The sequence below is a fragment of the Felis catus genome, chromosome X, assembly GCF_018350175.1.
Source record: "Felis catus isolate Fca126 chromosome X, F.catus_Fca126_mat1.0, whole genome shotgun sequence".
NCBI lineage: Eukaryota > Metazoa > Chordata > Mammalia > Carnivora > Felidae > Felis > Felis catus.
Window position 1 is genome coordinate 14,106,740 of NC_058386.1, and position 25,213 is coordinate 14,131,952.

The 25,213-nt window shown below is 41.4% G+C and overlaps 1 protein-coding gene and 1 long non-coding RNA gene across 5 annotated transcripts in view; one reads left to right on the forward strand and one right to left on the reverse strand.

Annotated features, from left to right (window-relative positions):
* Positions 1 to 25,213, forward strand: part of NHS (NHS actin remodeling regulator) — a 342,272-nt gene that overhangs the window by 302,453 nt on the left and 14,606 nt on the right. For 3 of the 4 annotated variants that reach the window (XM_023248864.2, XM_019823598.3, XM_019823594.3), the window contains exon 4: positions 23,694 to 23,756. The exons of the other annotated variant lie outside the window; for it this stretch is intronic. In XM_023248864.2, coding sequence (XP_023104632.2) covers positions 23,694 to 23,756 — 63 coding nt within the window. The remainder of the gene's footprint in view (positions 1 to 23,693; positions 23,757 to 25,213) is intronic. 4 annotated transcript variants of the gene reach the window in all.
* Positions 1 to 25,213, reverse strand: part of LOC109496447 — a 50,744-nt gene that overhangs the window by 9,253 nt on the left and 16,278 nt on the right. The gene's annotated exons all lie outside the window — the stretch shown is intronic.

The window sequence follows — 25,213 nt, forward strand, 5'->3', positions numbered from 1 at the left end:
CCAGCAAAAGTAACCAAGCACACACACAGTCTACAGAGGGGACAACATATACAAGACCACTCCTTCAAGTTTATGAGAACTAGCCTTTCTGCCTAATCCATAGAAACACCAAAAGTCAAGCAAAATGGGGAGAGAGAGGAATATGTTCCAAAAGAAAGAACAAGAAAAAAACCTCAGAAAAAGAACTAAATGAAAGAGATAAGCAATATGCCTGATAAACAATTTAAAATAATGATCATAAAGATACTGGGCTGGAGAAAAGAAGGGAAGAATTCAGTAAGTCCTTCAATAAAGGAATAGAAAATATTTTCAAAAACCAGAGTTGCAGAATACAGTAACTGAAATAAAAACCACGCTAGAGAGAGTGGACAGCAGATCAGCAGATGCAGAAGAACGTATCAGCAATCTGGAAGACAGGGCGATGGAAAGCACACAAACTGAACAGCAAAAAGAGAAAAGAATTTTTAAAAATGAGGAAAGATTAAGAAATCTCTTGGACAACATCAAGAGAACAAACATTCACATCATAAGGGACCTAGAAGAAAAGAGAGAGAAAGGAGTAGAAAACGTACTCAAAGAAATCATAACTGAAAACTTTCCTGACCTAGGGAAGGAAACAGACATCCAAATCCAAAGGACACAGAATTCCAAACAAGATGAACCCAAGGAGGTCCACACCACGGGCACACAATATTTAAAATGTAAACGTTAAAGAGAGAATCTTAAAGCAGCAAGAGAAACAAAAAGTTACCTACAAGGGAAAAGCCTATAGGCTATCGGCTCATTTCTCAGCAGATACTTTGCAGGCCAGAAGGGAGTGCATGATATTTTAAAGTGCTTAGGAAAAAACCTGCAACCAAGAATACTTTACTGGCAAGGCTGTCATTTAGATTTGAAGGAGAGATAAAGTTTCCCAGACAAATGAAAGATAAAGGAGTTTATCACCACTAAACCACTTTCACAAGCAATGTTAAAGAGACTTTGAGTGCGAAAGAAATGGCTATAATTAGACATAAAAAATTATGAATAAAAAGAGGTAAAATGTGACAACATATACATTAAGTGTGGAGAAGGGAGTAAAAAAGGGAAAAGAATGGAAAAAAAAGTTTTTTTTCTTTTCCTCTTTTTTTAGAATGTATTTGAACTGAAATGACCAAACCTCATAACCACAAACCCAAAACTGATGATATATAAAAAATAAAAAGAAAGCCAAACACAACACTGTAGAAACTCATCAAACACAAAAAAGGAGAACAAGGGATGCATGGCTTGTTCAGTCAGTGGGGCATTCGACTCTTGATCTCAGGGTTGTTGGTTTGAGCCCTACATTGGGTGTAGAGATTACTTAAAAATAAAATCTTGGGGCCCCTGGGTGGCTCAGTCAGTTGAGCGTCAGACTTTGGCTCAGGTCATGATCTCGCAGTTCATGAGTTCCAGCCTCACGTTGGGCTCACTGCACAGCCCACTTCAGATCCTCTGTCCCCCCTCTCTCTGTCCCTCCCCTGCTTGTGCTCTGTCGCAAAAATAAACAAACATTAAAAAAAATAAAAAGTAAAATCTTAAAAAAGAGAGCAAGAGAAGAAGGAACAATGAAGAACTAAAAAAAGAAACACAGGAAACAAATTTAAAAATGGCAATAAGTACATACCTATCACTAATTACTTTAAATCTAAATGGCCTAACTGCTGCAATCGAGAGAGGCAGGGTAGCAGAATGGATGAAAAAATAAAAAGGACCCATCTAGACTTCAGGAAAGATGGTGGAGGAGGAGGATCCTGGGCTCATCTGTCCCACGGACACAACTAGAAAACACCCGCATCAGTGTAAATAATCCAGAAAACAAAGAGAAGACTGGCAGAACAGACTATCACAGCTGAATGTAGAAAAGAGGCCATATCAAAGAGAAGAAGAAGGGCTGAGACTTGGTGGGGAGCCAAACAGACTGGCAGGACTGTCCACAGGAGGGACCTGCAAGCCCAAGAGGGGAGAGAAGAGGACCCTGCACCGGGCACCCCACCCACAGGGACCGCACTGTAAAAAAGAATCCCCATAACATTTGGCTTTGAAGGCTTGAGGATCCTGGCTTCACACATTTTTATGATCAGTAAGACTTTAAAAATCAGCAGGCTCAGCTCTGCAGGAGCTGGGAACACAATAGGAAACTGAGTCCCCGCCCTTAAAGAGACAGTATAAAGAACAGCCCCACAGAGATACAACATAGAAGGAACAGTTTGAAAACCACGTGCGGTATTCTGAAAGGAGATGTATTTGGTCATTTCAGGGCAGGTACTGGAGGGGCAAGGAACTTTGGGAGACTTGTCCAAGAACAAAAGAGCTGGTAGGCCCCATTTCCCTCCCCAATCCCCCATCCCTGGCTTGGACACACAGGTACCTGCAGGAACCACAGCATGCAGCACTCTCCACCCAGCTTGCTAACAGCTTGCCACCCACCCCCTGCACTCTTTTGTGGATCTGGCCCCTCCAACCCAGCAGGATTCCACAGAAGTTTTCCAGGGCACCTGCAGCTCCCCACCCACAGCACTGGCTCAAATCTTGTTGGCGCTACATGCCCAGCCCCTGCATTCTCCTACGGACCTGCCCCCTCCAATATACCCTTGGCTGGAGCACATCCAAGGCAGTGCCAAAGGCTGGGTGTGCACAAGCAGCCCAGAGAAGGGCCAGCACCACTCCAAAGTGACTCCTGGGGAAGATAACCACACACACCAGTCTGACTGCAGCCCCAGCAGCGGGCTGGGGACAGACAATGCATCTCACTACAAGCCCCACCCACTAATGAAAGCTTCTCAGGGCACAACATTGGGAAAATGCCCCACAGTTTGGTGCTCCTGCAGCCCTGACAAAAGCCTGATCTAACTTAACTAAAACCCGAAGTGGCCCCAGACTGGCCCACTAACAACACAGGAACCAAACCCTGCTCAGCCACAACAGTAGGGCACATACAACACACATAGGAGATACCCCTGAAGTGCCAGATTCTGGTGAACAGGGGATTTTGCACTGCAGGGCACTACAGAACCTCTGCATCATAAGGACACTACTTTCAAAAGCAGGAGACATAGCTGACTTTCCTAACACAGAGAAACAAACACAGAGAGTCAGACAAAATGGGAAGACCCAGGAAAATGTCCTGAATGAAAGAACAGGACAAAATCACAGCAAGAGAGCTAGATAAAATGGAGATAAGTAGTATCCAGAATAGAGCATATATTAGGCCACATAACAAGTGTCAACAAATTCAAAAAGATTGAAGTCATACCATGCATCTTTTCCAACCACAGCACTATGAAACTAGAAATCAACCAAAAGAAAAAATCTGGAACTAGCACAAATACATGGAGGTTAAATAACATGCTACTAACCAATGATTGGGTCAACCACAAGTCAAAGAGGAACTCAAAAAGTACATGGAGACAAATGAAAATGAAAACACAACAGTCCAAAATCTACGGGATGCAGAAAAAGCTGTTCTAAGAGGGAAATGTATAGCAATTCAGGCCTACATACAGAAGAAAAATCTCAAATTAACAACCTAACCTTACACCTAAAAGAGCTAGAAAAAGAACAAACAAAACCCAAAACCAGGAGAAGGAAGGAAATAATAAAGACCAGAGCAAAAATAAATAGAAACTAAAAGAACAATAGGGCAGACTGATGAAACCAGGAGCTAGTTCTTTGAAAAGATAAACAAAATTAATAAACGTTTAGTCAGACTCATCAAAAAGAAAAAAAGAGTGAGAGAGAGAGAAACAGAGGACTCAAACAAAATCAGAAATGAAAAGGAGGAAATAACAACCAACACCACAGAAATACAAAGGATTATAAGAGAATATTATGAAAAAGTATGTGACAACAAACTGGACAACCTGTAAGTAATAGATAAATTCCTAGAAACATATAACCTACCAAAACTGAATCAGGAAGAAATAGAAAGTTTGAACAGACTGATCACCAGCAATGAAATTGAATCCATAATAAAAAAAAAATCTGAACAAACCAAGGTCCGGCATCAGATGGCTTCATAGGTAAATTCTACCCTATATTTAAAAAAGAGTTAATACTTATACTCCTCAAACTATTCCAAAAAAATAGAAGAGGAAGGAACGTTTCCTAATTCATTCTATGAGGCCAGCATTACCCTGATACCAAAACCAGATAAAGAAACCACAAAAAAAGAGAACTATAGGCCAACATCTCCGATGAACATAGATGCAACAATACCTGACAAAAAAATTAGGAAACTGAATCCAACAATACATTAAAAAATCATTCACCATGATCAAGTGGGATTTATTCTAGGGATGCATAGATAGCTCAATATTCACAAAATCAATATGACACTTCAAAAAGGAAAAAAAAACCTTATGATCATTTGAATAAATGCAGAAAAAGCATCTGACAAACTACAACATTCATTCATTCAACAAAATAGGTTTAGAGGAAATACTTCAATATAATAAAGGCTATATATGAAAAACCCACAGCTAACATCATATGCAATGGGGAAAATTTAGAGCTTTTCCCCTAAGGTCAAGAACAAGACAAGAATGTCCACTCTCCACCACTATTATTCAACACAGTACTGGAAGTCCTAGCCATAGCAATCAGGCAACAAAAAGAAATAAAAGGGATCCAAACTGGTAAGAAAGAAGTGAAACTTGCACTATTTACAGATGACATGATACTACATACAGAAAAGCCTAAAGACTCCATCAAAAAAACTACTAGAACTGATGAGTGAATTCAGTAAGGTTTCAGGATGCAAAATCAATATACAGAAATCCATTGCATTTCTATACACTGATAAGAAAGTAAGAGAAATAGAAATTAAGAACTCACTTGGATGTAAATTTAAAAATTAAATTATATTAAATTTAAAAAATTAAGAAAACAATCCCATTTACAATGACACAAAAAATAATAAAATACCTAGGAATAAAGTTAACTAAGGAGGTGAAAGAGCTCTACTCTGAAAACTATAAAGCATTAATGTAAGAAATTAAAGATGACACAAATGGAAAGATATTCCATTCCCATGGACTGGAAGAACAAACATTATTAAAATGTCTATACTACTCAAAACACTCTACAGATTTAATACAAATCCCTATCAAACTACCAACAGCATTTTTTCACAAAGCTAGAACAAACAATCCTAAAATGTGTATGGAACCACAAAAGACCCCAAATAGTCAAAAGCAATCCTAAAAAGAACAGAACCAGAGGTATCACAATCCCAGATTTCAAGATATGCTGCAACGCTATAGTAATCAAAAGAGCATGGTACTGCAAAAAAAGAAAAAAAAAAAAAAAGACACATGGATCAACAGAACAGAACAGAGAGCCCAGCAATAAACCCACAATTATATGGTCAATTAATCTTCCAACAAAATAGGAAAGAAAATGCAATTGGAAAAAGTCTCTTCAACAAATGGTGTTAGGAAAACTGGACAGCTATATGCAAAAAGATGAAACTGGACCATACACAAAAATAAACTGAAATGGATTAAGGACCTAAATATGAGACTTAGAACCATAACCATAAAAATCCTAGAAGACAGCACAAGCAGTAACTTCTCTGACACTGGCCATAGCAACATTTTCCTAGATTTGTCTCTTGAGGAAAGGAAAACAAAGGAAAAATAAACTATTGGGATTATAAAAATAAAAATCTTCTGCACAGCAAAAGAAACAATCATCAAAACTAAAAGACAATCTACTGAACATATTTGTAAATGGCATATCCAATAAAGGGCTAGTATCCAAAATACATAAAGAACTTACACAGTTCAATACCAAAAAACAAATAATCCAATTAAAAATGGGCAGAAGACATGAACAAACATTTCTCCAAAGAAGACATACAGATGGCTGGCACAGGAAAAGATGTGCAACATCACTAATCATCAGGGAAATTCAAATCAAAAAACCACAATGTGATATCACATCATACCTTTCAGAATGTCTTAAAGCACAAAAGACAAGTGGAGAAAAAGGAACCCTCATGCACTGTTGGGAATACAAACTGATGCAGCCACTGTGGAAAAAAGTATGGAGGTTCCTCAAAACATTAAAATAGAATTACCATATAATCCAGTAATGCCACTACTGGATATTTACCCAAAGAATATGAAAACACTAATATGAAGAGATACATGCACCCTATGTTTACTGCAGCATTACATACAATACCAAATTATGTAAGCAACCAATTGGCCATCGACAGATGAATGGATAGAGATGGTGTGTGTGTGTGTGTGTGTGTGTGTGTGTGTGTGTATTAGCCATAAAAAAGAGTGAAATTGCCATTTGCAACAACATAGACTGAAAGGGTATAATGTCAAATGAAATAAATGAGAGAAAGACAAATACCATATGATTTCACTCATATGTAGAATTTAAGAAATGAAACAAAGAAAAAAAGAGACAAACCAAAAAATAGACTCTTCACTATAGGGAACTGATGGTTACCAGAGGGGAGGTGGGTGGGGATGGGTAAAACAGGTGATGGGGATTAAAGAGTATCCTTATGATGAGCAGCGAGTAATGTACACCTGAAACTAATACAACACTGTGTGTTAATTATACTGGAATTAAAATAAATTTAAAAATAAACTTAAAAAATAAGAGCATGCATATTTTAAAAAAAGGACACATCTGTATGGAATATTACACAGCCACAAAAAAGGATGACATCATGCCATTTGAGACATGGACCTACAGGATCCGTGTATTACACTTATGCTAAGTGTAATAAGACAAAGAAAGACAAATACCATAAGTGGAATCTTAAAAAAAAAAAAAGTCAATAAATGAAGAAAGAAACAAAAAGCAGAATCAGACCTATAAGTACAGAGAACAAACTGATGGTTGCCAGAGGGGAGGGCTGTGGGGGGTTGGGCAAAATGGGTGAAGAGGCGAGGGAAAAAACAGGCTTCCAGTTATGGAATGAATAAGTCATTGGAATCAAAGAGACAGCCTAAGGAATACAGTCAATGATGTTGCAATGGCAGCATAACAATATGACAGATAGTAGCTACACTTGTAGTGAACACAGCATAATGAATATACTGATCAAATCACTAGATTGTATGCCCAAAACCAATGAAACATTTTGTGTCAACTACATGCAAATAAATAATTAAAAACTAAAGTTAAGTATCTTTAAAAAAAAAAAAAAGCCAAAGCCCCAAAAAAGTGGCTACAGTATGCTACCCTTCATGTTAGAAAGAAGAGTATGTAAGAAAATATACAGGTATCCACTTACTTGTGTAAAAGAAATAGTCAATTCTGCTATAACACCATATACTCATCCCTAAAAACTTCCCCACTATGCAAAATTGCATGATAAAAACCAGTTTATGGGGCACATAGGGCACAACACTCAACTTCCTCTATGATACACATACACAAAAAGTTAGGAACCTAATAAGAAAAAGCAGTAGCACAATTTTACAGGTTAAATACTTAAGAACTATAATATGATAAACGTGTCACTTTACCTAGAAAAAGCCCTGAAGTCTGCTTATGGAATGAACATTGGGAGGGCTGTAGCTCTGTGCGCTGGTGCAAAAGGGGCAGAAGGCTGTAGCCCCAGGCATGGATAAGTGTGGCTTCTAACACACGGGGTAAAGCAGGGAAACTCAGAGATGTCTGAGGTATGTGCATTTTATGTATTCTTACCCAGCTCAGGTCAGCTGGGTGCAGTTTCTGGGTTGACCTAGAATTTCTCATGCATGAAACTGTCCATAAGCAAACACAAAATTCGCATGAAGCTCAGACCGTTCTCCAAGATACATCAATCATGTTGGAGCAAACTCACTTTTTCACAACAAGCATTACTGCGAAACTAACTACACAGGAAGGACAAATCAGAAACTCATGAGATTGGTTTACCAACAGTAAGCAGAAACAGGCTAGAAAGAATGGGGGGCGGGAAGGAGGCAGTCGAGTCTAGGGAGAGTGCCACTTCTGAGTAGATTTTTGGGTAGGTCTAACTCTTGGAACCCAGGTAATGTTTTATGTACCAGCCCGCCCAATAAATAAAATCAACCAGAATGTGAGCAGAACCCAAAATGGAAAACAAAGAGTAAACCTAACTATATTTCAAATGAATATCACACTGAAGGAGGTGGGGAAGAAAGTAGCTAAACCTAAGTAACTTTGGAAAGAAGTATTTTTGCTTTGTTTCATTTTAACCACAAATATTTATTGATGGATTGATATAATTTTAAATAGGATAATAAGGCATAACCATGGATTCAAACAGTTCAAACACCAAAAGAGAGAAAAGCCATTAACTTAGGAACTTTAAACATTCAAGTCAAAGACCTTCTGAGATACTGAATAGATGAGTATCAGACAGCTCTTCCCTTTTGTACGATTCCTATATTACATCACATGATCACAAGGCCAAAATGATTACTTCTTACGGAATTCCTCATTTATTTATACTTGAGCCATCCCACCCGGCTGCTCCTCTGTTCCCCAGTCCTCTCTCCTTCCTTTGCAGTGATGTTCTACGGCCATTCCCTTCCTAAGGAACTGTGTGCACATCTTCCTTCCAAAGCAAGAAAGCAAACAAGCAAGCTAGGAGTCACAGAAAGTTAGCCACAGGCAGATACATAAAGGAACAGACTTGGACATTAGGATGGCAACTGCCTAATTCAGTGAGGCCTAAACTCAGCTGACTTGGGCAAATAAGCTGCTGTGGCTTGCAGAAATGTCTAAAATGCCACACCATATCATGCCACCAATGTCAGATCCCACGTTTCTAGGGGATTAACAGTGGTCTACACAGGGAGGGAGGTAGTCAACGTAACCAGGCAGCTAATGTGACAATACAGTCAATGCTTTGGACTTCCACTGGGAGTGGACTACGGCTTCCAGCATGATCATTTGCCAAGTGCAAAAACCTTTAGGACACTAGGATGATCTTTAAATCTCTTGGACAGATAAATTAGGCACCTCTGTAACTCTAACCCTTCTACTTGGAAATGTGAAGTGAAAAACATCTCAGGGCATGCAACACTGAGGCATAAACCATGCAGCACAGGTGGGAATAAAGGAGGCTTTTAGGGTGCCCTGCCTCCTTTCTAAAAAGCCATGAGAAGGTCCCCAAGCATATTGTGAGAGAGCAGCCATTCTGGTGGCGCCAGTGGCCCAAAGCTGAGCAAACCTGCAGGCATATGGCTATTTTCTGAAGAACAAGAGTAGCCACATATAGGTACTCTCTGTGTGAAGAATCAGAGGCATTGAGTGACCTGGGCAAGCCACCTAGAAGATTGGGCTCGACATCTTTCACCTTTTAAGAAGAACATCTCCATCCAGCAGCCCTTTGATGACGGAGCAGAGTGCAGAGGATCACGAGACGGTCAAGTTTTCTGAGAGAAGTGCTGATTCCCAAAAAGCTCCTGAGGATACAACATCCCAGAGGCTCATTTGCGAGCAAAGGCAGATAAAGTCGCCAGACCACGGAACCGCCTTGTCAAGTTAGATCTACATTTAACAGGCATGACTTGGGGTGCCAGGTAAAACAGAGGGAACTTGGAAGCATAATAAAAAGCAGGAAGACTGAAATATCAAGTGAATGGCATGTTGGGTGACAGAGAAGCAGGAAGCGAAGGACATATGGAAAAGGTTGCAGGAGCATGCTGAAACCCAGGTGAAGGGAAGGCTACATCCAGTGAAAGCTTGCTTGGCCAGTTCTTGGCATGAGTCCCTCTCTCACTTTCTCAGACAGGAGGGGCCTGTGGCATTTGGCTGCGTAACTGGGGGGAGATGATATTTATAAATGGGGAACAGGTGAATGGATACTGAAGAGAAACAGGGTGGGTGGGCCGTTTTGTAATGCCCTGTTTACACCAAAAGCAGGTTTGTGTTAACAGAGCACACGTGGGGTTGTCACACAACAGCTGTGGCATCTTGGGAGAAAAGAGATGATAGGGGAGAGGTGGGGCTGGGAGATAGGAGGACTCTCGAGTTCCAGTATTTAAATACTAGAAGGCAAGGAACAGTTTGGTCTCAGCCTTTTAGTCAAGAAATCGGATGCCCACTTTCTGTTACATGTTCACCTTCTCCAAAACTTTAACAAATTTTGCGAAAGATATGGCACCATCTGCACCCTGACCAGCCTCCTGGACGGTCCTGTGATGCTGCTCAGTTGCTCATGTGAGATAACCATTCCAACCATCATGCATAGCACCTGGGACAGCTTATTGCAGGTGATCTTGTCATCTTTATCCAAATCATAGAGCTGAAAAGCAAAGTATAATACGTTGCTTCAGCTGTTCTGTGGTTCTGGTTCATTCTTACCTTCGCTCCTTGCACTATATTCAGTGGATTGGAAATGAGCCAAAGTTTTTATGAATCAGTGGAAGTTGACCTGGTCTTCCCCCTCTGAAAAGAAGGCACCAGTGAGCCAGTCCCCTGGTGGGTGGATGACAAGTTCTGGAGTCAGCTGGGAAAATTTCCAGGGCCCCATTTTCGCCTTTGTCCAGGCTGGTGAGCCCGCTATAGAGGTGGGTGGTCTGACTGTGGGAAAAGCTGGTTTACTTGATCTCCTCTAGTTCTTTCCTTCACGGTAACGTGGAGGCCTGAGGCCCCATTCCCATATGGGAGTTTCTCTAGGAGCAGCCGCACCTGAAGCAACAGCGTAAAGATAAAGACAAGAGGAACTGTACACAAATATTGTACTCTAGTTGGTAAATTTGTTCTTCACAAGAGAATGAACTAGAAAATTCTGAAACTATGTGGATAATAGGACTGAGCAAATATGTTGTGGATAATGATAATCAGTTGGTCACTGTTAGGGAAAGGAGTTACAAATAGGAAAGGGGAAGTCTAGAATGGATCCTTTGGTATTGGATTACATCTAAAATATCAGTATAAAGTCATACATATGTTTTCAAACAGAGATATAGACATGTATAAGCAGATGGATAGGCATAAAATAAGTATGTGTATATGTGCATGTAGGAGTATACAAACATATTTCTTAGCTCTCTCATCTGAGACAGCCTTAGAAGCAATGATACTCTGGCAACACTGAGCACATCTACTGCCCAGTTCTTCTTTGTAAATACCATTCTCTAAAAAAGAAAAATAAGCCAGGGATCCTTGGAGAAATTATTTATTCTAGGGCTGGGCCAGGGGAAATATATGAGTCTAGACTATCTTGAGATGTTGGAAAGAGAGTCCTCAAAAAATTTATAGGAGGCCTGTCAAAAGGGCACAGAAGCCAACTTGAAGGAGCTCCCAATGTCTAACTATGGGACACCTGGAGCACTAAAATAATGATAGTAATGGATTATAACACAGAATAAAACGAAAAAGCCATGAGTCTATACTGACATAAGTAAATTGGGATAAATACATGGGAGTGAGGTATCTCTTCCTTACCGAAGAATTCTAATTAATAAATGTAGAAGTATTGAGATAAATTTTAAAAATCACCATTAGCCAAATATGAAAGTAACAATTTTACAGGGGAAAATCACTGATGAATGCTAAAATTAGTTGGGTGACATTATGTTGAGAAATAGGATGTGTGCATAGTCTCAAAGTTTCTCCCCACAATATATTTGTTGATTACAAACAGAAAACAGTAACTTTAGCTGCAGAAAGCTGACAGACACCATCTTAACCAAATGATCAAAATTAACATCACCAGTAAAAGGGCACAGCTATATATGAACCTCCTGATATAATACAGTGAGATGGCACTTCTGTGGGATTCTTGACAAAAATGTGTAACTACAATCTAATCAGAAGAAAATGTCAGACAATCCTAAATTGAGGAACATTCTAGAAAATAGTTGGCCAGTACTCTCTGAAGGTGTCAAGATCATGAAAGACAAAGATTAAGGGATTACCAAAAACTGAAGGACACTAAGGAGATCTGACAACTAAATGCAATATGGGATCTTGGACCAGAAAAAGGACAGTAGTGGGAAAACTGGAAAAAGCCAAATAAAGAGATTAGTAAATAATATTTACCAATGTTAATTTCCTGCTTTCAATATATGTAGTATGGTTATGTAAGATTGTAACATTAGGAAAAGCTGCATAAAGAACATATGGAAGGGGTGCCAGGGTGTCCCAATCAGTTAAGCATCTGAATTCGGCTCAGGTCATGATCTCACAGTTTGTGAGTACAAGCCCCATGTTGGGCTCTGTACTGACAACTCGGAGCCCGGAGCATGCTTCAGAATCTGTGTCTCCCTCTCTCTCTGTCCCTCCCCTGCTCACGCTCTGTCTCTCTGTCTCTCTCTCTCTCTCAAAAATAAACGTTAAAAAATTGTTTTAATTAAAAAAAGAGTATATGGGAATCCTCTCTATTAATTTTTGCAACTTGTCTGTATTCGGTTATTTCAAAATAAAAAATAAATATATATCTATATGTATACACATGTATGTATATACACATACACTCAGCCATAAATATTACGCAGTTACTGGGTTGGGACTTATGCCCCAGTACCTATGACAGATATATGGCTTCTCAAGAAAGTAAGTTCAACCAGGACATGCTTAGTTCATAATTTCTTTAAATAGCAAAATTCAGGGGTGCCTGGGTGGCTCAGAGGACCCAACTCTTGATTTTGGCTCAGGTCATGATCCCAGGGTTATTGGATCAAGCCCTGCACCAGGCAGAAGATTCTCTCTCTCTCCCCCCCTCTGCCCCTCTCCCCAGCTCATTCTCTCTCGCTCTCAATTAAATACATACATACATACATACATACATACATACATACATACATACATAGCAAAATTCAGAAGACCAAAGAGAATCAAATCTAAGATGATTAGACGCTGCTATGATATATGACACCCTGGCCCCTAGGGCACCCTCAGGGCACAGATTCCCATTTCAGAGTGTGGAGACAGTCTGTCATAGCAGTGCACCCTTGTCCTCTGCTGAATGAGATGTCCAGCTCATCTGTTGTCATCAGTAAGGTCCCTCGGTCCAGGCCTAGATGTGCCAATACTTGAGACATTGGTCTGCTCTTCCCCTGTGCAAGCTGAAGCCAGGCATTATCAATAGATCACAGCACTTTCCTGAGTAGGCCAGACAGCCGCTACTGATCAGAGTCATTGGCACTTCAGCTGAAACATCTCCTATTGCTGCATTCAACTTGCAGTCAGGTCCATGGGGACCCTTGGAGTCTAAGTCCCTGCTTAGATTCTGATGTCTAGACATATAGGCATGGAAATCATCCTTCCTCAAATGTGGTAAGAGACTCCAGCAATCTCACCAAGTGTCCCTCTCCAAGCTTCATCAGTGATCCAGGGGTAGAATATCTAATGGTCTCTGGGGTAGCAGATGACAGAGCTTGACATGAGATGGAGCCCTATGGCAAAAGCTGATCAGGTCCCTGGGGAACACTGAGGCCTAAATCCTTATCAACAGGATTGACAGTTAACTCTTCCAACATATCGTGTTCACAGTTAGACTCTCTGTCAGACTTCATACAATTAGCCTGGGAAGAATATCAGGGATTCTTTGTCATTTCATATCATGATAGTACTTTTCTAACTTACTACACTGTGGCATCCAGGGATTTTAACAGAAAATTGTGTCAAATCATACTTTTCTTCCTACCAAGGAGGTGCATCTTAAGGATAGGGGACATTCCAACAGCTTTGCTGGGATGTAAATGAAGGAAAGTACTCAAACTAGGACTCAGACCTCCTTGGTCATAGCCCAGATATAAACAATGACCATGTTCACTCTCATTTTCTATCAAGAAGAAGAAAATAGGTCTTAGGAGAAAGCAGCTTCTGAGAAAAACTAAACTGGCTTACAGAAGAATTAGAAGACTGGGAGTGGAGATCCAAGCCAAGGGAGGGCTTCAAGACTAGAGCTGGTAGGAGGGGCATTTCAACAGTATTTGACCCACCCTGGGATAAAGACCTTCTCACGGTCTCACTCTCTCTCCCATCCCCAGCTATGTCTCCTCTCATCCAGCCTCTCCCTTCCTTCCCTTTTTCCATGAGTTCTTGTTAGAGATTTCTGATATTCTCTTGGTTTACAAGATTGGGACTGAGAAATGCTGACCAAGCCATTCCTTTGTTATAAAAGAATTACACCTACCGGGGCGCCTGGGTGGCTCAGTCAGTTAAGCGTACAACTTCAGCTCAGGTCATGATCTCACAGATCATGAGTTCAAACCCCACAATGGGCTGTCTGCTGTCAGCACGGAGCCCGCTTCAGATCCTCCGTCCCCCCGCCCGCCCCTCCCCTACTCACGTGCACTCTCTCTCTCAAAAATAAACATTAAAAAAAAAAAAGAATTACACATACCACAATGTCCTAGACAGGTGTTCTGCTTTTATAAAACATCTTCATAGTTTTCTCTCAGAAATATTCTGTTGTTTTATGACCTGTCTCAAAATGGTTCTGTCCACCTAAATTAAATCCCTCTTGCTGCAGTTTAAGTGTTTTCCATTATCTCACCCAGTTTGCTCCTTTAAGCCAATTAAGAAAAATTCTAATGTTGGTATGAGAATCTTTGACATAAAAATTCTTCCCTAATCCTAAACCTTCAATTCCTCCATTCTGCCTAGAGAAATAAATTCAAATCTTTCACCCAACTCTCCACCCTCTGTACAATCTGGTCCTAACTTGCCTTTCCAGACGGATTTCTCGAAAGTCCTTTGTACAGGCCTTAGACCTCAACCAAACCAAACCACATGTGCTTCTTGAGATAATATCCTGCACTCTCAAAGCAGTATCCCCACTTGGAATGCCCTCTCTCCCATCATGGCCTCTTACTTATTCCTTCATTTTGAAAAAATTAATGGATATAAAAATGAGACATAATCTCTGCCATGCAGAGTGCCTGGATATTATCAAGTATAAGGTGTTAACACCTAACACCTGTGGTGTGGTGTTAGCCTGGGGTTGGGTGTTAGGATTAAACTTCATGATAAAGGAACTGAAAAGGCCTTGAAGGATGGGGTAGAATTTGGATATGAATGCTGGCAGGAGAAGGATTATAGGCTGAGGAAACCATGAGAGCAAGCTCACACAGGCAGGAGAAGATGAAGTGCGCATACATAAATTCAAATACTTTGGTTTGGCTGCAACGCTTCAATTGACCAGATCTTGAAGGACCTTGAATGTCAGACTAAAAAGTATAACTCTATTCCATAGACATAGGAAATTATTGGAGAGTTCTGAGCACAGAAATAACATGATCAGAAAGAGCAGTGCTTTATAAAGATACCAGACTGTGCATGTATAGGATTAACTTCCTCAATTTCTAGAGGTTCCTTCTTGGTATAGTAGGGAGAGAGGAGCCTGAAGTTAGTTTCAAATCTAAGGTCACAGGAGTGGTGATGCCTATCACACTCTCCATTTAATTCAGGTGTCTGGTCTTGCAAAAGGTAGACAGATCTAGGAGACTGGCTAAAAGTAGCTTGTGACTTTACTTGTAGCCGTTGTTGTGATACAGGATTTTTCTTGGAGCAAATCAGCACAGCACCTAGGACGTGGAACTATACAGCTACTGACACCAGTAAATACTTTTTCCCTCTATACCCATGTTCGAGAATCACCAGAAGCAGTTTGCTTTTGAGACATTAGTTCTCCTGTTCTCTGCCATAAGTTGCAGAGATTATTATCATGCTGACACCCCACGGACGATCACACCGGTTCCTATTTTCCTCATGGACTAAGGAACCAGAATTAGCCCACTACTTTAGATGCCTTAGACATTAAGTAAGCCAGGGGTGAAAGCCTGGTACCACATACTTGATCAGTCAGGGTCCAGCCAGGAAAAAAGAGTCCACACCAGTTGTTTTAACAGACAGAATTCAGCATAGGGAAGGTACCATAAAGCAGACACAGCACATGGGAAACTGAGGTGACACAGAGATAGTAACTGCAGAAAGGAGCTCACACTCCTAGGGCAGAACCTAACAGGGGGCAGCTGGTGAAGAAGGGTTATTTGCAGGGTCCCAGCATAACAGAGCATGGAAGAAGAGATCTGCAGCTGACAGACGACAGCTTAATAGGCAGCACAATAGCTAATAGCCATTAGCCAATAAGCCAATAAGCATTAGCCAATAAGTGCAGTTAACAACAAATATTATGAGAAATAAAGAAAATTCCTTGTTGCAGGTTTTAGCGTTGGAATTCTTTCTTTCTTTTTAAAACATTAGCCTGGCTGTGGAACAGCGAATAAAATTACTTGTTTGTACACATCATCACAGAATATTCTCAGGTTCCCATTTTCTTGCATGCCTGAGACATTTCACTGTTCAGAGTCTAAGCAGATAATGGAATACTACTCACAATAAAAAGGAATGAATTGCTGATACGCACAACAACTTGGATGGATCTCAAAGGCATTATGCTGAGTGAAAGAAGCCAGGCTCAAAAGGTAGGATTCCATTTATATGACACTTTCAAAATGACAAAACTATAGCGAAGGAGAACGGACTCTTGGTTGCCAGGGGCTAAGAGCTGGGGGAGACTGTGACTCTAAAGGGACAGCACAAGGGACCTTTTTGAAGTAATGGACATGTTCTGACTCCTGATTGTGGGAGGGTTATGTGAGTCTGTGCACATGATAACACAGAGCTATACTGAAAAAAAGAGTCAATTTAAAGAAGGGGGAAAAACAGGGAAAAAAGTAAAGGCGGGACATGCATGGCACGTGCATAAGAAAGTTTTATCTTTTTTATTTTAATTTGCTGGGATAAGGTCAAGTAGGACCGTACCGAGTTCTCGCCACATTTGGCGTGAGTTAGAAGGGAAAAGTGTCAGTTGGAGTGAGACCAAATACACAACATGTCTTCAGTTACCGCACACCTCAGAGCCCCCAGGCAATGGCAAGGCAGGAGGGTGAGGGAAGAAGTCTCCCCGCACCTCTGGGCCATTGTGGGTGAGGGTATTTGCGCTGTTTGCAGGAGTTCAAAGCCTCCTTCTTCCCTCCACTTCAAAGCCTGGCCTGCCTTTTCCCCACTCATGTCTTTTATTTGGTGCTAGCAACCTTTGAAGACTGATGCTGAATGGCCCTTGGCAGTGACCCCACTAACTGGCAAAGCTGGCCACAGGGGATGAATAAGACACTCACTGGCGTCAACATCACAGTGGTCGTGGCCCAGTAGGCCTTGTTTTGTGTTCTCCCTGACAGTCCAGAGCAACTCCCATGAATAAGTGACTGAGCAGCAGCAGGAAGTGCTCTCTGTCCCGGCCTCCCTGGAGCCCTCTTTTCCATTCACATGGGGACTACCTTCCACACAGGCTTCAAAGTAGAATTTTGTTATGCTCGGCACATTTAAATCGCTTCATTCATAGAACACCATTAAACAAAGTGTTCCTGAACTTTAAAATACATAAAATCATTTTGCATTCCATCACCCTAAGAATTTGCATTCAGTTCCAGCTGAGATCAAAAGGAGAGAGAGATTCTTTGTGGTTACCTGCTATCTTTCAAAAAACCTCTCTTTGGGTAAAAACTGCACCGTTGCCATTGCATTCGTGTTCTGCTCTCTAGACACGGATCTCATACCTGAGACGTCTATCAACAAGATGGGATTCAAAAGTGAATGAGCACATACTCTTTGGTGTCTGGCTTTTTTCACTCCACATACTTTTTTGAGGACAATGTTGTACGTAGCAATACTGTATTCTTCTTTATTACCGGGTAGTACTGCATTGCATGAATACAGTAGTCCCCAATTTGTTTACCCATTCTGTTGTTGGTAGATATTTGAGGTGTTTCCAGTTGTGAGGGTTTTGGGGGAGGGACTTTGTGGATAAAGTTGCTGTAAATGTTTTTGTGCAAGGCTTTCTGTGGACATACTCATTCTTCTTACCTCCATTTACCTAAGAAGGAATTAAAGGGTAGACATATGTCAGGTTAGATATTGCCAGTCTCTGAAATGACTATACCATTTTACCCTCCCCTCATCAATTTATGTGAGCTCTACTTGCTTTTCATTTTTGTCAACACTTGGTGTATTAATATTTTTTAATTTTAGCCCCTCTAACATATAGCAGTATTTGCTTGTGGTTTTCATTTGAATTTTCCTGATGAGAAATGATGTTGGGGGCCCTTGCGTATGCTTATTGGCCTTTTGTATATTTCCTTTTGCAAAGTGTTTCTCAGGAGAAGTGAGGAAGTGGTGGTGGCAATATCCACCAGAGAAGAGAAAAAAAGTTATGATTTGGAAAAGCAGATTTATCAATGATTAAGGCCGTTTTCCCCAGTCGTGCACATTTATGAGTTGTGCTGTTTTAAATAGATAGCAATGTGTAAAGCGGTTAAAGAACCTAGTAGGCACTTGTTCCCAAATATCTCCCTCCTGGCCTATAACCACTGTCCAGAATTCTGCTTCAGAGACGTGCTCCTTTGGGCTTTTCACTAGGAGTTCTCAGCACATTAACATGAATGCACCTGTGGGCTCCTGTCTACCCTCACAGCTGGCTGGGAACGTGGCATGAAGGGTTTGGGCACTTGGGGGTGCTGCATTCAGCAGCTTCCTTAGGGGAAGCATGAAGGCTCCTGCTGCCTGGGAGAGAGTGGTGACAAAGGAAACACCAGGAAAGGGAAGAAAGGCTTAGGACAGAGAAAGCACAGGATGCGCCCTAAGCTTTTACTTAACTTCATTTTGTTTTCCCAAGGTTGTTCCCTATGGTAAATGTTGGAGTTGAGGAGAGAGGAAAGGGAGGAGCACAGCATGAGTCAGAAATGATGTCATTAAACATGTCTGGAAGAGCACAATGCCAGCCACGAGGAGACTGTGGGACACCATCATGGAATAAAAGTGCCATGTAACTGTGGCACTAAGGGTGCTATGTGAAGAAGGTGTTCCTTTAAGCCCTCCAGAAAGACCAAACACTTCATGTTTATGTGCAACACATACACACACTCCAGTAAAGAAAAATCTGAGGCAGACAAGGTCTCCTCCATCTCACAAATGGGCTATAAGCTGTGCACAAATGCAGGGACCAGGTCTAAGGGACAAGTAAGTCTCAGAGTAGGGTGACAATAAGAGCCCAGATCACCTCACCGGGAACCCACTTGGCTTGCAATGAACATCTTTAAGGTTTTATTCCCCTATCAAAGTGTACCACAACATCCATTCTCTAGTAAATATTTCTCATGTTTAAGACAGCACGACAGTAATAAATCAGCCCTCAAAGTCAGCTGCTATAAATGCCATGTGTTATCAGTTAGATCACACACCAGAGCCAAATTTTCAAAACATTTCCTTTTGAAATACTCACAACATTTTAACAGATGTCTTTTGGAGAGTTTTGAAGCACAATAAGCTCCCATCAACATATAAAATAAAACCAAAAAGAAAGTAAAATGTGGAGAGATTATATTTTTCTTTTGGCAGTAAGACAAAGGTGGGGGCAAATCTTGAGATCTTTGGAGAAATGCTTGTTCACAGCCACAAAAGTGAAGAAATTAATAATGTCTGTTATTTCCTGCTCTGAACACTGACCAAAAATATATAACTCTAGCTTTCGTGGAAGCAGTTTCCTGGGCAGGTAGAGAAAGGATGTGAGGGTGTAAATTATGGGGCCATCAGGGACAGAAATGGGATGCAAGCATCCAAAAAGCATCTTTTGTCAGGGACAAGATGGGCAAGACCAGCGGTGGCTGATTCTAAAATGGTGCATCTTGGAGTCTAAGCCCTCTCAAAATCAGTGGTAGGAGGGCCAGAATGGGAACCTAGGAAAGGAAGGAGAAAGTTTTATGTGTGTGTTTTTCTTCAACATTTGTTTATGAGAAAATTTGGAAGTACAGAAAAGTCAAAAGAATTGTGCAGTGAGCATGCCTATACCCATGAGAGGGATATCATTTTTCATGTGACAGTTTGTTTCCACTGGGGCTGATTTTGACCTTCAAAGAAATGCTCTTGAATAAATGAATGAATGAATGAATGAATGGTCTAACAATCTTCCCACCCATGTATTCTGGGGAAGCCTAGGTTGTTCACTGCTACTCCTGCACGCAGTGGTAATTTCAAGAGCAGGAGGCCCTATGGGTCTGCTTCTATCAACTATTGTTTTGGACGCTCCTTGCTCATGCTGTCTGGTCTCCTGCTCTTGCCTTGTTATCTTTGACTTTGTGCTGAATGTTATACTGAAAAATTCTATGTGGAAATAATTTGATCTTCTCTCTTTGGAGAGGATTTCTCTGTTTGCTTATGCTAGGCACACGGGGGTGCTAGCTGGCAGTACAACACATTTTGTTTAAGCAGTACCAAGGCAGTAGGAATATGGTTATGAACAAGAAATGGTTTCTGCCCTTACAAGTCTTATTAAGAATAAGCAATAGCATTCATTCAAATAGAGCCTATACAGAATAATGTAACTCATGCAAGCTTGACCAGCATGCGGCTTTTCCTCACCTTACCCATCTGCACCCATTAAGGAGAGGCATGCTGGGCCGTGCAGAGATGTGCTGAGGTAACAGTTTTCTTTCAGTTTTATTTCTTAAATAATTGAGAAGAAAATTCTATGAACTGATTACTGCATTCACCATGTAAAAATCTAATCAGAAATAATCAGAACGCTCTCGCTTCCTTTGACCAAACACCTAGGAGAGAGAATGCTTTAAAACACTACCCTCAAGCAGTTACTAATTTCATGGCAGAAATAAAACGAAAGTCCATTTGAATATTATAAGCTTAAATACCCTAAATCAACAGACCATCTGCAGGAACTTGAGTGCTTTAGTCAGGCGGTGGAACCAAAGAACACAGTCCTTTCACACACAAGCTCAAGAGTACCTAGTTTCAGCCCTCACAAGCTGGAGGTTGGAGCTACTATCGAAATAGCTGAGAGACCGATTATCTGAGAAGCAATCTTCTGTGAAAGATTACAGACAGACCTTGACTTCATGATGGTGACCAAAACAGAACGGACTGAGCTCTCTCTGGACTTGCCATCCTTAGTCACTTCCAGATGTTACCTCATGATTGTTTAATGGGATGGAGGGGCTTCTAAAACTGATGAAAAAATAAAAACCACTCCTCATCCCTCACTCCTGGCAAAAATACTCAACAGGAGAGATGACTTGGAAGATTTAAGGCAAATGACCAAACATACTAATATTAATATCATTAATATGTTATGCCCTGCAGTTTCCTGCTGTGTAGTTTTTTGAAATCCTTTCATGAGACACTGGAGCCTTTGGTTTCTTGGAAACAGGTTCCTTTACCACGTGGGCTTTGTTTTCTGGCTCCCTTTTTCCTACTTCCATGAGTTTGCTATTTTGCATACCCAAGCGTCTTGAGACCTGCACATCACTATCTGTGACTGATTCTTAGGAAAGACCCAGGTTAATGCTTGAACTCAGGCCACATACAGCACATCTGTCAAAATAATCATTTTTCCTTTTTTTTATTAAAAAAATTTTTTTATGTTTATTCATTTTTGAAAGACAGAGAGAGAGCACAAGCAGGGGTGGGGGTGAGGCGAGAGAAGGGGACACAGAATCTGAAGCAGGCTCCAGGCTCTGAGCTGTCAGCACAGAGCCCGACGCGGGGCTCGAATTCACGAACCGCAAGATCATGACCTGAGCCAAAGCTGGATGTTCAACTGACTGAGCCACCCAGGCACCCCAAAATAATCATTTTCAATGAGGGAGCCATAGACCCTACAAAAATCATTTATCTTAAATAACATTGAGATCAAAGTTAACCAGGCCTGAGGAGATGGCATTTGCTTTGCTTAAAAATTAATGAGCAACCCTGTCAGTTAAAATTTAGAAGCTTAGAAGAGAATCAGACCTTGAGCATTCCACCTCCAAAACATATGTCTGCCATAGGCTTAAGAACAGGTTAGAACTGGAATACATTAATACTGAGCCTCTGATGGAACCAAACACTGCTTGTGGTTTCCTCTATTTGCTTCCACCTATCGGCACTAAGATGGTGAGTACCCGTGGGTTCTGTGGTGTCTACTTCCTCCTGATATCTTGAACACAATCCTTACTGTATTTGGGTTTTCCATCAGTGTTAGAACACACAGGGCTCATATCATTCAAAGGCACAAAATAATTTGTTGAGCCCTTACAATGAGGAGGCATTTTGCTGGCGTCATGGAAGACTGAAAAGAAAATCAAATATGGCTCCTGACCCCTAGGAACTCATAATCTAACAGAAGAAAAAGACACATCCAGGGATAGTTCAGGTTATGTTAAAGCAATGCTATATGGAAAGTGCTGTAATAGAGGCCTAATTGAATCCAAAGCTGACATGCTTTAGAGTTTAAAAGAGTTTCAACGTCCTTCTCAGTAGACCCTGAAAAGGGGATTCTAGTTACCTGATTATTCTCTAAATAGGACCAGCTACGTAATTTGTGGGGCCCGGTGCAAAATGAAAAGGTAGGGCCCCTTACTCAAAAAAGCTTGGTGTCCTGAGTGCGGGGCCTTGTCACATGCCCTTGAACCTGGTCTTGTCTTCAAATACAGTCTATGAATATGAGGAAGAGGCAAATTTTAAGCAACCTGGAGGAAGACATTGCACACAGGGAATTTTCTTTCAAGGAGCTCACAGGAAAATGAATTCACTGTAAGGAAGGAAAATAATTCAGTATTTCCCAAATTAACAAATTGAGATTGGGAGCTAAAGGAAAGTCACTATTTTGCAAAAACAGTGTCACAGATATGCCACGGCTACAAGGTAAACACAATAATAATAGTAGCAGTAGTGGTGGTAGTAGCTGACACGGACTTAGAGAGCTTATTGAGTGCCAACATTCTTCTCAGTCTGTTCTGTATATTTACTCATTTAATCCTCAAAAGAATCCTGAAGGGTAGGTAGATGCTGTTATCTCCCTATCTTCCAAATGAGGAAATTGACCTTAGAAAGGTTGAATACTTGTCCCTGGCCACAAAGCAAAGAAGTGGTAGAACCAGGATCTGAACTCAGACAGTCTAGCTCCAAAGTCTGTGCTCTTAACCGCTATTTATGCTACTTCTCATAAAATAGGGACGTATTCAGAAGGAAGGAAGGGGAGAGAGAGGGAGGGAGGAGGAGAGAGGGGGAGAGAGAGAGGGAGAGAGGGGGAGAGAGGGAGAGAGAGAGAGGGGGAGAGAGGGGGGGAGAGAGGGAGGGAGAGAGGGAGAGAGAGAGGGAGAGAGAGAGAGGGAGAGAGAGAAAGGGAGGGAGAGAGAGAAAGGGAGGGAGGGAGAGAAAGGGAGGGAGGGAGGGAGAGAAAGGGAGGGAGGGAGAGAGAGAAAGGGAGGGAGGGAGAGAGAGAAAGGGAGGGAGGGAGAGAGAGAGGGAGGGAGGGAGAGAGAGAAAGGGAGGGAGGGAGAGAGAGAGGGAGGGAGGGAGAGAGGGAGGGAGGGAGAGAGAGAGGGAGGGAGGGAGAGAGAGAGGGAGGGAGGGAGAGAGAGAGGGAGGGAGAGAGAGAGGGAGGGAGGGAGGGAGAGAGAGAGGGAGGGAGGGAGAGAGGGAGGGAGGGAGAGAGAGAGGGAGGGAGGGAGAGAGAGAGGGAGGGAGGGAGGGAGAGAGAGAGGGAGGGAGGGAGGGAGAGAGAGAGGGAGGGAGGGAGAGAGAGAGGGAGGGAGGGGGAGGGAGGGAGCTATCCCAGTATATATTCATTCACTGATATTACAGACTTGGCTTAACCAGGGTGTACTGTATGTTGTGTGCATGTTTTTAATTTTTTCTTTTTTTGCATTTCATGTTCATAGTTTAACAGCACCCGTTCGCCCTCCCCCACTGAATGTTGCCACATGACCCCATGGAGTAGAAAGGTACTGGTTCTGAGAACATTCCATCACAGCCCTATCCCACTCTCTCCAGACACTTTCTTCTGTCTTTTAACTATGGCAAACTGTTGTTTCTAACTAACAGGTACTCTTTTAACTCCACTTTAAGAGTGATATTTTCCTAACTTGAATTAAATAAAATATGATTTAGACAGCAGTGTCCTTGGCTGTCTTTCCCACTTACTTTTCCCCCCTAAATTGCAATTAAGGCTCTGTTCAAGACACGCATCACCTAATGCCACTCCTGGACTTTATAGTTCGAAGGGAAGAAATTCCGACTTGCCCTATATTTATCAGAACTGTGAAACTTCTCAAATCAAAAAAAGAGAAGAGGACAAAAGGATTCTCGGGCAGCCAGTTATCCCTGTCACCGTTAAATAAAACGTGCTTTTGGCTGCTGGTCAGAGCCTGTAGTCAGGTCACTATTCTTTCTTTGTTTCCCAGCCCATTGTTATTCAAGGAAGGAATCGCCTAGGAAATGTGGCCTCTGGTGGTGGGGGTTTCTTTCCAGCTCTTGCTCGCTCGCTCTCCCTCTTTTTCTGTCTCTCGTTTTGCATGCACCAAACTTTTTTTTTTTTCTTTTTGGAAGTTACCTAGGAAACAAAGTCTTTTGTGCTCCAACTTTATTTGAGCTATTCGCTTCGCTGGGAATCTGCACAAAAGCTGAAGAGAGAAAGAAGGTTGTGATGTTTTACTAAAATGTTCATGGCGAACATATTTTTCTGGGGGGGGGCAATCATATCCTGTTGGGTGTGTTGGGGGGTTTCGCAGATACCTCTGACAAGGTAAGCAAATGCTGCGGGGTTAACTTAAACAAGTGGCTCTGGAATCTTCTCTTTAAGAGGACGCGAGAACAATTTGACAATATGTGAAATCCTGAGTCAACAGGACACAATGCTTCCAAATATGATGAGAAAAAAAATTTTTTTGTGATTTTAGGACAGAGTATTATTAAAACTTAACTGGAATAAGAGGAAAAAGTATTTATTTTATACACTCACCTTCCTCCAAATTATGTAAAGAAAGAAAACTAGGTTCAGTGGTGAAAACTGGGTCTTTTAAGATAATCTGGTTTAGAAACCCAACCCTGAAATCAAAATTGGAATGGAGCCTTTTTAATAATCTGGGTTAGGACCCCAGCCCTGAAGTAAAAGGTAGACGATATTAATATCTATCAAGGGTTTGGATGGAGAATTTTCAAATGTCATACAGAAGTCAAGGCCTCTAACTAAACAGCGAGAAGAAAAGCTTCACACTGCAAAGCGGAAAGAAACTCAGCTAAGGCCCTTTATATTCTGAATTTGAAAAAGAAGCCCTCTTGACTCTTTCTCCCCATTAACTGCTTTTGTATTTTCCACTGTAGTAAGTGGGGGGATTTGTTTTTCCATGTGCAGCGTTGGTGAAACTACATTTTTCAAATGTTATTCACAAATGCCATTGTC